Raw genomic sequence first — 13,438 nt, forward strand, 5'->3', positions numbered from 1 at the left:
ATTACAAGTTGAAAACGCATTTGACACACATAACCTACCTAACATTACAGCTTAGGCTGGCCTACTTTAGCTGGGCTCAGAACACTCACGTAACCTAGTTGGGTAAAATCATCGAACACGAAGTCTGCTTTGCAGTAACTGCTACCTGTCTCATGTCAGTTACTGACTGCTGCGCTGAGTGTGAAACACAAGACTGTGTGTCCAGAGCGACTGCACTGGCTGGTCTCAGGGCGCTGTGTCACTGGACGCTGACTGTACTCACTGCTCACAGGGCGCTGTGTCACTCGACACTGGCTGTACCGGCTGGTCTCAGGGCGCCGTGTCAGTGGACACTGGCTGCACTCACTGGTCACACCACAGTGTGTGTGTCACTGGACACTGGCTGGTCTCAGGGCACCGTATCACTGGACACTGTCTGCACTCGCTGGTCGCTGTAGGCCCATGTGGCTGCCTGTGAACCAGGGCTCACCGCAGCCCCCAGCACTGAGAACGGATCGCACTGCGCACCCTCATTCCAGGAAAGAGCAAAGTTCAAAGTGTGCTTTGTATCTAATGTGGATCACTTGCACCACCATGAAGTCAAAGAATCCTAAGTTGAACCACTGTAAACTGGGGATCATGTGTATAATCATGGACGATGATTTGTTCAAACGAGAACACTCAAGAAACATTTCTTCCATCTGCTATGCGCCCAGCCAAGGGCAAGCCTATGTCCAGAGACAGTTAAACCTTACTATTGGGATGCTTCTGGGAGTCAAAGAGATGAAGCTACAATGCCATTTAATAGTAGGAATATTTTATCTTAAGTCTGAGAAGTCTGAGAAAACTAAGTATAAAATCCTTTCTAAATCTTTTGTAAGAGTTGGGAAACAGTTCAGATTATTCACTGGAGATAAAAAAATCAGATAACACTATTTATACAATATTAAGAATACTTTGTTTGAACAGAGGTAAAGTACTGCATTTTCTACAAAAGAGCCTGAACAGAAATAAAACTTCAGGTGTTACCTCTAACAGTTATTTACATAAAAAATAAACACACAGAGATTTCTTCAGTGGTCCAGTTAAGAGAATTAAGATCCCACATGCTGTGCAGTGCAGCCAAAAATAATTAAATATATAAAGAGAACTCTTAAAAAATAAAACACGTAAATAATGTCTGCTATTTAACAAACCACAAGCTTCAGTTAACGATTTGTCATATCTCTGTATTTAATCATTTTAAAGAAATTAGAGAGTCCTGTTTTTCAAGATGCCAAAAAGATTTCATATGAGAAAATCAATCTTTTCTTTGAAAGCACCTGTGGCCAAGCAACACGGTGCACCCTTCGCGATTACCTGGAACAGCCTCTCGGAGCTCTGGGGCAGAGCTGCAGGAGAGTAGGTGGGGTCCATTTCTGTGAATTCTTCTGCAAAGTTACTCACGTCTAATTCATCTCGGATGACTGGCTTAAAAGGTGCGGGCACTTTCTTGGCAGCTAAATCATCCCAGTTTATTTTCTAAAACAGAAAGAAAATTGGTACAAAGTAGAAATCAACAAAGTTGAAATACATTTTTGAAAAATAACAAAGGTAGGTAATTTTCATGGAGCAAGAGAGAGAAAAGCACATATTTCCAACCAACAATTAAAAACAATTTCTTCTTTACAAACAGGTGCATTTTTTTTGGGGGGGGGCGGTTTCATACATGTGATCAGTTTGTGAAAATTATTATGTTATTGTTATAAAGCATTTGGATGTCTCAAGGCTGACTGATTCAGATCTGATACTGACTAGCTCAGTTGTTTTTTGACTGCAGTTTATAGCTCCACCCGACGCCGGGACTGGAAGGTGAGACTGCTTTCCATCCCACTGCCGCGGGGTCTCATCCTGGCCACTAGGGGGCACCAGAACACCCCAGTTCACCCAGTGGACATCAAGAGTTACTGTCAGGTGCCCCGAGAAAGGCGTTTAAGCCAAACCAAAACCAAACCTAGCCTGTAATAAAGGGCTTTAAAATGGATATGACTATTAACTCTAAAGGAACAGCCCTATTTTCAAGAGGCAGTGTTAACTAGCTTTCCTTCTGGCCATCTAGACAGATTAGATAATAAACTGTAATTCATGCATTGGTTTATATCTATAAGTCTAACTGATGTAACCATTCTTTTCTCATTCAACTGTATTCAAGGGTTTCAACATGGCCTCTTCTCTCCCCCAGGGCATAATCCAGGCCTCCTTCCCACCCATGTCAGTCACTGTCTGATACACTGCTCTCTTATATGATCCAAATTCAACCCTCTGTTCTTTTTTGTTGTTCTCCTTCTGTCACTTAAAACAGTCTCTGATAATACTTATTGAACTGAATCCCACAGTATGTATATATATAGTATCAATGTATTTGATATTACAAATATATAATATCAATATATTTCTCCTATAATCTAAGATGCCATCCTTGATAGTAAGATACACACTTACTTTACATACCATTAAGAAAGAAAAAGCGTGACCAATTAGAATAGCAAAATTCTGCCCATTGTAAGCTGCATACTGATTTCGGGGACGGTAAAACATGAAACTTGATGACATTCAGTAAGTAAAATCAACATAAAATGTTTTTATTGTGCCCTCTTGTGGAGGCGATGGAGGTACGATCACTAAATTACAGATCTTCAAACTTTTCAGCTGCAACAGGTCTTAAAGGTCATTTAGCTCATCCTCTTTATTTGATCCAGATGGAAACTGAAGCCTGGGAATCACAGCAATCCTTTTCACTGAAACATTCGCTAGTGGAAGGGCCAGTTTCTTGACTTGCTAGTTTGTGCTCTCCCCTCTCTGCAGCTGTGGTGTTCTCCATTACGAGCATATGATTTGTGCTTGGCTACCGTACATGTATTAAGAGGAACTTCTCGAGTAAAGGGGTAACTTAAAGACACCTGTTGTCAGCAGGACAACATTTAGTATGTAGAAAGCTGAATACTATTACAATCCTCTCCACCCCCACTCCATTTGGGCCTTTGCAAGTAGAATTTTGGTCTTTCCTGAAGTGTCCCTTGGAGAAGGAAATGGCACCCCACTCCAGTACTCTTGCCTGGAAACTCCCATGGACGGAGGAGCCTGGTAGGCTACTAAGGGTCAGACACAACTGAGTGACTTCACTTTCACTTTTCACTTTCATGCACTGGAGAAGGAAACAGCAACCCACCCCAGTGTTCTTGCCTGGAGAATCCCAGGGACGGGGGAGCCTGGTGGGCTACCATCTATGGGGTTGCACAGAGTCAGACACGACTGAAGCGACTTAGCAGCAGCAGCAGCAGCAGAAGTGTCCCTGTCATTTACAAAGTCAAGGCAATTAAATAACCTAAAATTACTATTCTAAGCTATAGAAAATTGCTCGAATATGAAAGCTATATTGCAATATTCATAAGTACAGCAATATTCATAAGTACAGGGAACTGTGGAGGAAAAGATTCCAGGAAAATATGATTTGGGCTATTTCGCTTGAGTTGTTGTTCAGTGGCTCAGTTGTGTCTGACTCTTCACGACCCCAGGTACCACAGCACACCAGGCTTCCATGTCCTTCACTATCTCCTGGAGTTTGCTCAAATTCAGGTCTATCGAGTCGGTGATGCCATCCAACCATCTCATCCTCTGTCATCCCCTTCTCCTCCCGTCTTCAATCTTTCCCAGCATCAGGGTTTTTTCCAATGAGTCGATTCTTCGTATCAGGTGGCCAAAGTATAGGAGCTTCAGTATCAGTCCTTCCAATGAATTTTCAGGGTTGATTTCCTTTAGGATTGACTGGTTGGATCTCCTTGCAGTCCAGGGGACTCCCAAAATCTTCTCCAACACCACAGTTCAAAAGCATCAATTGTGCAGCACTCAGCCTTCTTCATGGTCCAACTCTCACATCCATATGTGACGACTGGAAAACCATAGCTTTGACAAGATGGACCTTTGCTGGCAAAGTGATATCTCTGCTTTTTAATATGCTGTCTAGGTTGGTCACAGCTTTTCTTCCAAGGAGCAAGCATCTTTTTATTTCCTGGCTGCAGTCACCGTCTGCAGTGATTTTGGAGCCCAAGAAAATACTGTTTCCATTGTTTCCCCATCTATTTGCCATGAAGTGATGGGACTGGATGCGATGATCTTATTTTTTTTAATGTTGAGTTTTAAGCCAGTTTTTTCACTCTCCTCTTCCACCTTCATCTTTAGTTCCTCTTTGCTTTCTGTCATAAGGTTGTATCATCTGCATTTCTGAGATTGTTGATATTTTTCCGGGAAATCTTGATTCCAGCTTGAGCTTTACCCAGCCAAGCATTTTGCATGATGTACTCTGCATAGAAGTTAAACAAGCAGGGTGACAATATACAGTCATGAAGTACTCCTTTCCAAATTTTGAACAAGTCCATTGTTCTATGGCTGGTTCTATCTATGCTTCTTGACCTGCATACAGATTTCTCAGGAGGCAGGTAAGGTGGTCTGGTATTTCCATCTCTTTAAGAATTTTCCACAGTTTGTTGTTAATTTTGGAGCCAAATTTCTGAACAAGATATCTGAAATAGTTTGTTCAAATGTTAACCTTTTAATCTAAGAAATGTACATACTGAGAATTTTATTCTAAATGTATTTCTCACTATGCTACTGAACCTCTATAAGAAGTACAGTAATACTTTTTAAAATGGCTAAAACTGAAATAAATGTGTCCTTTTTTTCGCATTTAAGATTCTTATTTTCAATTACTACCTGTTTTTCTCTATTAAGCATGAAAGCTTACTCTACAGTAGTTTTTTCTTTGTTTTGGTATGATATTTTCATTCATTTTCGTGATAATGTGAAAGATCAGTTTGTAAAATAAAACTGATGGTCCCTCTAGACATAAATATTTAAGTCATGTTTCTTGATACTATTAAATTATTTAAAAGTCATAAACTCAGAGTTTTAGAAATCCAGGTCATTATATTTCAGATTGACTATTTAGATTGCAATAACTAGCCAACTCAGTCTATTTTTTCCCAGTTATCGAAAGCTATGGTTATTTTTTTTTTCCTACACTGAGCAAACTGAGGTTAGCAGACATGTTGGTGCTCTGCAGATGGTCTCATTAGGCTTTTGCAGAACAAGAAAAGCACCGTCTCAAGTACAGTGAAAATTAATGAATAATTCTTCACATATTATAGATATTCAACTGAGAAGGAGGCCGATTTTGAATTGCCTAAGATTTCTCCTGGGAAAGAAGAGATGAAATGACTATCTAAAAAGCATAACACAGTGGCAGTGACAGCTCATGAAGTGAGCCTAAAAAATTCAGTACAAGTCTCCTCAGTCTATATGCCTACATTTCCAGATCACAAATGGAAACCAATACTTAGAAACTCTAATCAATTAATATATAGAAAAACAATTGTTAATAGGATCCTTCCCATTTTCACTTCATTTAAAGAGAAAAAAAGACTATAGAGATCCTTACAAGTAGAATTCTAATCCTTCTTAAAGGGTTCTGTCATTTGAAAAAGGGATAACACCATGGAAGCGGAGAGAAAATGGCTCTGAAATGCCCATGTTCGCTCATTTCACCAAGAACACCAAGCACCCTGAAAACAGCAGGGCACAGAACACCATCTGCTCAGTGTGTTTCACCTGAAAAAAGGGGTGTTCTTTGATTTCATCTGCGTCGCGTGGACCACATCCCAGTCTTTTCTTGGGATCTTTCATCAGGAGACGCTGGATCAGGTCTTTGGCTACAGCACTCATTTCCTGGGGATACGGAGGCTCGCTCTTTAATATTCTCCTGTAGGCAGATAAAACTTGCTGTTAAAATAAACAGAGGGTGAAGTTATAGTGACCATATTCTTTGCAGAAACAATTATGGTGTGACACACTCTGAAATTTAACTATATGTGAAAAATGGAGATAAAATATTTAAATTGAGATACTATGAAATCAAATTTCTGAAACTCAAAATAGCAGAAACAAAAAGTACTGGATTATTTCCAGTATGTCAATCCTAATGGGAAGTGTTAATTGCTCAGTCGTGTCCGACTCTTTGGGACCCCGTGGACTGCAGCCCACCAGGCTCCTCTGTCCATGGAATCTCCAGGCAAGAAGATGGAAGTGGGTAGCCAATTTGTTCTCCAGGGGATCTTCCCGATTCAGGGATTGAATCTGGGTCTCCTGCAATGTAGGCAGATTCTTAACCGTCTGAGCCACAAAGTAAGTCCATAATGGGAAACTACTATTCAAATATTTAATTGGGGGAAAATAAAAAAGGCTTGGAATTGAGTTAGATCTCCTATCTATGGACTAGACTCTATGATGAAAGCTTTCACAATGGAAACAACTTTAATAAATTTCAGAGAAGAGAAAATCGGCACTCAGGTTTGCAAGGACGAGTGAAACCCCAACTACCCCGTCTCGCTTCCCCTGCCCCGTGTGCCAGTGAACAGAAGGTGCCAGCGGGATGCGGAGGGCAGGAGCCCCAGACAGGGAGCAGAGCCACCTGGAGGAGGCTCGGCCTTGGTGTCTGAAAAGGGCATCAGAGCTGGGGGCTCGTCACGGACGAGAACGTCCTCCTCCTGATCGGCGACGATGAAACAGACCAGGGAGCCCTGGAAGGCACATGGTGCTCCAGGACAGAGCAGGCTCTGCTCATTACCGACAGTACAGCCAAGTAAAAAATTAACATGATCATATTCTAAATTCTTCTAAGGTCAAAGAAGAAACCAATTCAATCCTAATGTACCTCTGTCCCTCTTAAGAGCTGGAACAACAGTTAAATGAGAAAAATATAATGGAAGGGGTTGATGGAAATTAGGAAGCTTAACACAGTACATGTGGAGATGAACAGTTTCTCAATTATTTGGGCTGGAAAAAGATCCCCTGTTGTGCATCAGAATAGTAACACTGTTTTGGAACAAAAAGATAATTAAGAGACAGCTACAGTGTGATACGAGCAGGAATTCTGGAGCCCGTCTGGATCAGGTTCAAGGTAACACTGGCCGTGTGACCTTAGAAAAGTTCATCAATGTTCTCATACCACAGCTTCCACAACTGTTTTCTCAACAGCAGGACCTGCCTAAAACGGGCATCACTGCTGACACGAGCATGGACCTGGTGCGTGGTGCTTGGTGCATCCCCGGAACGAAGCAGAAGCCAGACAGATGCGAGCTCCTCCCTGCCCCCTCCCTCACTTAAGGAGCCCCGAGAAACAGGCGGCCTGCAGCACTGGGCTCAAGGAGTGACGGGGAGACAGTCACTTCCAACTAAGCATTCCAGCAGCGTTGTTCATTTCAAAGCTCGCTCTACGCCTAACACTCCAACCTGGGAACCTAAATCACTGCTGAAAGAACAAGCAAAACACGAGCAAGCAGAGCACAGCAGAGGGATTCCTGGGGTCCAGTGGTTAGGGGTGCTCTTAACGCAGGGGTGCAGGTTTGATCTCTGGTCGGGGAAGTAAGATCCCACACGCTGCAGAGCAATGACCCAGCCCGCTGGCCGCAACAGAGAGAGCCTGCAAGCTGCAACTGAGACCCGACACAGCCAAATAAAAATTTAAGAAGCCCAGCAGCATCCCCTGACACCCCCTGTCTGTCAGGGCTGCAGCATGAGAGAGGGTCCCCTCGAAGGACACACGGTGTGGGCAGCCTGTCCCGCAGGGAAGGCAAGCCTAGCCTGCCCGTTTCTCCACCCTGCTTTCTGCAGCCACAGGTTTCTCATGTGGAAGGACGAGGCTCCAGATTCCCTGCTGATGAGTGAACCAGGTGCAGCAGGAAGCAGCTTGCTGACTCCTTCTGAGGATCCTGACTCTGTACTAGTACTTCTTATACTGGAGTCACCCACGTTTACTGGAAGTCTGCTCCATACCAGGTGCTGGGGGAAGGAATGGTCAGTCTTGTTGACTGTGCTGGGTTCACAGGGAAAGAGGGTTGGTGAGAGGGGAGTGAGCCCTGAAGGCAGGCACGGCTCCACCGAGATGCCCAGCCTGTGAGGAGCAGCAGGAGGCGTGTGCACACTTCAGGGCAGTGGTCTGGACACACAAACAGCAGCACGGTGTGCAACTGAGACAGGTGGGCCGGAGGTCCACACGCAGGGAAGGAGCAGGCTAGATGTGGGTGAGAAGGGCATCAGATCGGGAAGAAATGAGTAGAAATCTGCAGGAATTCCTGCCGAAGACAGAGCTGATGAGGGAACACGGAGAACACACAGCCATCGCTCTGAACCCTCCCTTTTCCCAAGTGAGGACAGCGGCTTGGGAAGCAGCAGGAGCAAACCGCTGGGCGAGAAGCGGGGCCAGAGGGGGCCTCCCTGGAGGCGGCGGAGGACCACTCCTGCGGGGAGTGCAGTGGGACGTGCTCCTCAGCAAGGTGGGGACGCTGTGAGGGCCAGAAACGGGGGCGGGCAGGGAAGGAGACGGCAGGCTCAACCCTGCACCTGTGAGGGGGTGACCTCGGACTTACCTTCCTCTAACACAGTTTCCCTGGAACGCTCAGGTCAAGATGGACATGAAGCATCGGGTGTGTGGTTACTGTGAAGTTACCCTGAGACATGAACTGCACCCGCCTGACTGGTGAAGGCACCGGTCCTGTGGTGTCTCAACTGGTTAATAACCCAGGACTGTTTTCTCTTGCTTCTAAATGAATCTTAGAGCCCTCTGGAAAATCAGAACCAGCTCTGAATCAACACAGCACGTCAAACACTTCAGGTGTAGTGTATTATCATTTCATCCATGCACAATCCTATCAAAAGGTTCTTATTATCCTTGTTTTTCAAATGAGGAAAGAAAAAATATACCTACGAATTAAAATTTCAACCAGATATTTTAGAGTCTGGATAATATTAATATTTATTTGCAAGAATAAGTGATAACACAGCTAAGAAAATTTTGAAAAATAGTGTGAGAATTTGCCTAACTACATGTTAAAATGTATTATGAAAATGAAACGGTGGTAAAATAAATTAACAGCCATATCGAGTGAACAGAAGACACCACTTGAAAAATAGGCGTATACAAAAGGGTTACGTTGGTTTTTTTTCTTACATTGTTTTTAAAAAATGACGAATCAACACAGGAAAGGTGGGCATGATTTGACACACGTCCCAGGGAATGAGCTTTTTGGGAAGGAGATGAACAAAGCAAGGGCCTCGCCTTGTAAACTCCGAATGGATAGAGAAATTACATGTAAACACCAAATGAAGTAACATTAAAATATATAATAATATATAAACGAATATAAAATTTCTTCTGATTATGGATGTTTAGGTTTCTGAAAACCCCTATGGTAAAAAAAAAAAAATCCATAACCAATTAGCCAAAGAATTAACAGAGTAAAGGGTGAGGACATCAAGATTAAAATTAAACCTGTGATGGAGGAAGAGGTGGGCAGAGATGTAATAAGCAAGGATGGTAAAATATTCATGGTAGAATCATGGCACTGAGTATGTGGGTGTCCACTGCAGCAAATATTTGAAACTTCCCGTAATAAAACGTGGTGGAAGCAGTAAAACTATGAAGCTTGCATATGTGTTTCGTATTTTCACTAAAACATGACAACAAAGAACTATCCCAATTAAAAGTTCTCAGTGGCCGGCAGGACAGTGGTTTGTGCTCGCCCCCATCGCCCCCATCCGTAAGACTGCTGCTTTTCCCACACTCTAACTTTCCCTTTATCTTTCTTCATGGAATTTACAGACTATCACATGTTTATCTATTAGTTATCTCTCCCAAATAACATGTAAGTTCAACAGGAGTAGGCACTCTCTCTCTTTTTTTTACAAAAAGCAGTCTTACTCCTTTATTCTGTGGAGCCAAGAGCACTGCTCTGGCCCATAGCAAGTCCTGCACAAGTGTTCACTGAAGCAACAGACGTCTAACTGTTCTCCACTTCCTAAACCAGGAGCTTTCTTCCTCAGTCTCTATCAGTGCGCACGTGCGTAGTCAAGTCTGATTCTGCGACCCCATAGGCTGTAGCCCACCAGCCTCCTCCGTCCATGGGATTTTGCAGGCAAGAATACTGGAGTGGGTTGCCATTTCCTCCTCCAGGGGAATCTTCCCAAACCAGGACCAAACCTGATTCTTCACCACTTGAGCCATGCTTGCAGATAACTTTTTAACTGTTTTTGCAGAAGGCAAAAGACGGCTTGATTATTTCTATTTGCTGTCTGTAAGTTCAGTCTTCCCCATGTCATCACTGACTTTCACTTTCTGGTTCCCCAGTGGTCCCCAAATGACAGCATCACTTACGTGCCTACCTGAGTTAGAAACTTTTCGCTACACTTGACTCACTCTAAACTGCTGTTCAACATGAGCGGAACAGTAAAGCATCTATTCAGTGGTATGACACATAGCCAGTACAAAATCATGTTTATGAAGAGTCTGTCACTAGAGATGCTCATAAATGTACACAAAAACTGCAAAACGGGAAGTCGTATTTCTAGTATGAGCACAGCATTATTCAGGTGAAGATGATGAACAGGAACTACTTCAGCAGCGTTCACCGCTGGGTACTCCTGTCACTGCTTTCCCCTTATGCGTGCTTTAAACTGTAGTGGCGGTCCTTTTAGATTCGGAATGATAAACGAACTTCATTTACAGGGTCACGGCTCGCAGACAGCCGTCCACAGGCTGGCGAGGACGCCACGGAGCCCCCAGGCTCTGCCTGCCCCTCATGCGTGCTCCAGGCCACCCCGCGGCTCCATCAGGAGGGCATCCCTGATGCTCCCAAACCCCAAGGCCCTGCGCCCCTGGATCCCCACAGCACTCCTCTTACCACTCGCCATCAGTCAACACCGTTTCTCATTATCAACTGTCACCTAATCATTCCATATCTTCCCAAATAACACGTAAGTTTTCTTAGGGCAAGAACCATGTCTTTCTATTTCTTTTCCTCTCAGGAGTTAAAAATCACTCACTGAACACTCCAGAGATGAATGAAATCAATCCCACTGCTGTCTACAGGCCAGCCCTTCCCAATCCTTCACCTGAAATAAGCATCTGCCTCACCAGGAAAGAATACAGCCTCAGGGAACCAAGTGCTACCCTGGAGAGAGCATAAAGCCACTTCCGGTCGCTCTGCAGTCAGCCCCAGTCCACCTCCCTGCAGCTCCTCATCTGCAGGACAGCACATGCTGCAATGCTGTAAGGATTCAAGGACATGACACAGGTGACTGGGCACAGAGGCTGGCATCGGGGGCCCGCAGCCCACTACTCCACAGGAGCACGCCTTCACTGAGCCACGGAGCTGGCTGTGCTGGGGGGACCGTCCCACACCACCACTTGCTTCTGCCTGTTATGGAATTCTTTCTTTTTTTTTTTTTTTCGGAGTTCTTTCTTGACCCGCCTACCCTGTATCTTCTGAGGCCAAGTCTGCTGGATAATTAAGAATAACGCAGGCAGGACTTCCCTGGTGCTCTCAGCGCAGGGCCCGGCTCCATCCCTGGTCAGGGAGCTAGACTGCACGTGCAGCATCTGAGGCTTCGCATGTCACAACTGAAAAGAGAAAAAGACCCCACCCGACCACAGACCCCGCATTCCACAATAAAGACTGAAGGCCCCGTGTGCAGCAACCAAGACTCGGTGCAGCCAAATAAACAAATTAAAAAAAAAAAGAATAACGAGGTGAGGTTCTTTGGCTAGTGCCCTTGCCCCGGCTCCAACACTCATTGGAAGGACAAATAAATTTTTACCTAAACCAGGGATCTTTGAACTTTTTTGTAAAAGGCACACGGTGGGGAGGTGCCCGAGATCCCCACAATCGCTCTTCTCCATGTATCCACAGCCTCGTGGATACTCGTGGATACAGCTGGAGCTGGAGGCTTTGTTATAACCACAAATATACAGGAAAGATGAGAAGACGGTGCGTTCATCATCAGGTAACAGAACGTCCCATCTTCCCAGCAGACTCTCTGTTGCATGCTCTGATGAAGAAGCTGCCATGCTGCAGGGGCCCCCACCACAAGGAACTGAGGCTCACAGTCCTACAACCCAGAGGAACCGAATCCGGGAACAACCACCTGTGCTTGGAAGCAGACCCTTTCCCAGGTGAGCCCTGAGATACTGAGAGCCTAGCCAACACTCTGACTGCAGCCTGTGAGAGACCCTGACGTGCAGGACTCAGCTAAACTGTGCCCAGATTCCTGATCCACAGAAACCCTGAGGTTATAAATGTTTGCTGTGTTAAGCCACTAAGTTTTGAGGTCATTTGTTACTGAGCAACAGATACTAGATAAGTAATAACAAGGCCAGACAGTACGTTCTTCAGGCTCTGGAAGCTGCATGGCTTCTGGGGCAACTACTCAGTGCTACTCCAGCGCAAAAGCAGCCAGACAGGACACTAAATGGACGCCCATGCCGTGTTCTAATAAAACTTTATTGATGGACACCAAACTCAGACTTCACATCATTTTCACATGTCACAAAATATTGTTCACCTTTTCATTTTTTCTTATCTCACAGGCCACACAAAAGCAGGGAGCTGAATGGATTTGACCTGCAGGCTATAGTTTGCCAAGCCCTGACTTAACACAACGAGAGTCTGTTTAAACCATGATTTTGATAACTCTCAGACCTGAATTTATATAACAATATGTGTATAACAGCACAATGAAACATGAATAAAATACACTTTACTGACGGGTAATAAAATTCCACATAAACATTTCTCGGCATATATTTTGTAAATGTCCAAGTCAGAGAGAGTGAGATAGAAACAACCCTGTGGAGATGACAGAAGAGCTGCCGACTGAACCTCTACGTCCTGATACCCAGGAGAGAGGCAAAGCTAATCATCCTGATTTACGCAGCTCCAGGCAAGCGAGAGGCTCTTTCTTGGAGGGGAGGCAGAAAAGCTGCCAGGAGACTGGTGGCTGAGGGGAGACCCGTGGGGCAGCAACACGCACCCTGAAGGAGGAAGCGCTACACAGAGGCCGGACACGCGGGTGGGAAACATACACGTGAGAAATGCACAGACGTGAGACAGAAAGAAGAAACAGACTCAAAGAAAAGCCAAAGAGCGATCGATCATCCAGGTCTGGATGTTGAAAACTTAATTTTTATTCTAAATGGTACCAAGGGATGAAGAATCTAGAAATGATCTCACATGAACAGTTAAGAGGACGAGAAGACCTGCCCTAGATAAAACTATCGTCCGAGGCCCAACGCAAGGTATGGCAGGAACAACAGAATTACCTTGTTCTTTAGTGGACGGGGCCCAGGACTAGGATTTACGTGCAGAGGCTGCTGCTGCTGCTGAGTCGCTTCAGTCGTGTCTGACTCTGTGCGACCCCATAGATGGCAGCCCACCAGGCTCCCACGTCCCCGGGATTCTCCAGGCAAGAACACTAGAGTGGGTTGCCATTTCCTTCTCCAATGCATGAAAATGAAAAGTGAAAGTGAAGTCACTCAGTCGTGTTGTCTGACTCTTAGAGACCCCATGGACTGCAGCCCACCAGGCTCCTCTGT

The 13,438-nt window shown here is 44.8% G+C and overlaps 1 protein-coding gene across 6 annotated transcripts in view; it reads right to left on the reverse strand.

Annotated features, from left to right (window-relative positions):
- RPS6KA5 (ribosomal protein S6 kinase A5) overlaps window positions 1–13,438 on the reverse strand; it is a 219,661-nt gene that overhangs the window by 42,261 nt on the left and 163,962 nt on the right. For all 6 annotated transcript variants that reach the window (XM_061429707.1, XM_061429705.1, XM_061429708.1 and 3 more), the window contains 2 exons: window positions 5,623–5,773; window positions 1,339–1,500 (listed from right to left, as the gene is read on the reverse strand). In XM_061429707.1, coding sequence (XP_061285691.1) covers window positions 1,339–1,500; window positions 5,623–5,773 — 313 coding nt within the window. The remainder of the gene's footprint in view (window positions 1–1,338; window positions 1,501–5,622; window positions 5,774–13,438) is intronic.

The sequence above is a fragment of the Bos javanicus genome, chromosome 10, assembly GCF_032452875.1.
Source record: "Bos javanicus breed banteng chromosome 10, ARS-OSU_banteng_1.0, whole genome shotgun sequence".
NCBI classification, from domain to species: domain Eukaryota; kingdom Metazoa; phylum Chordata; class Mammalia; order Artiodactyla; family Bovidae; genus Bos; species Bos javanicus.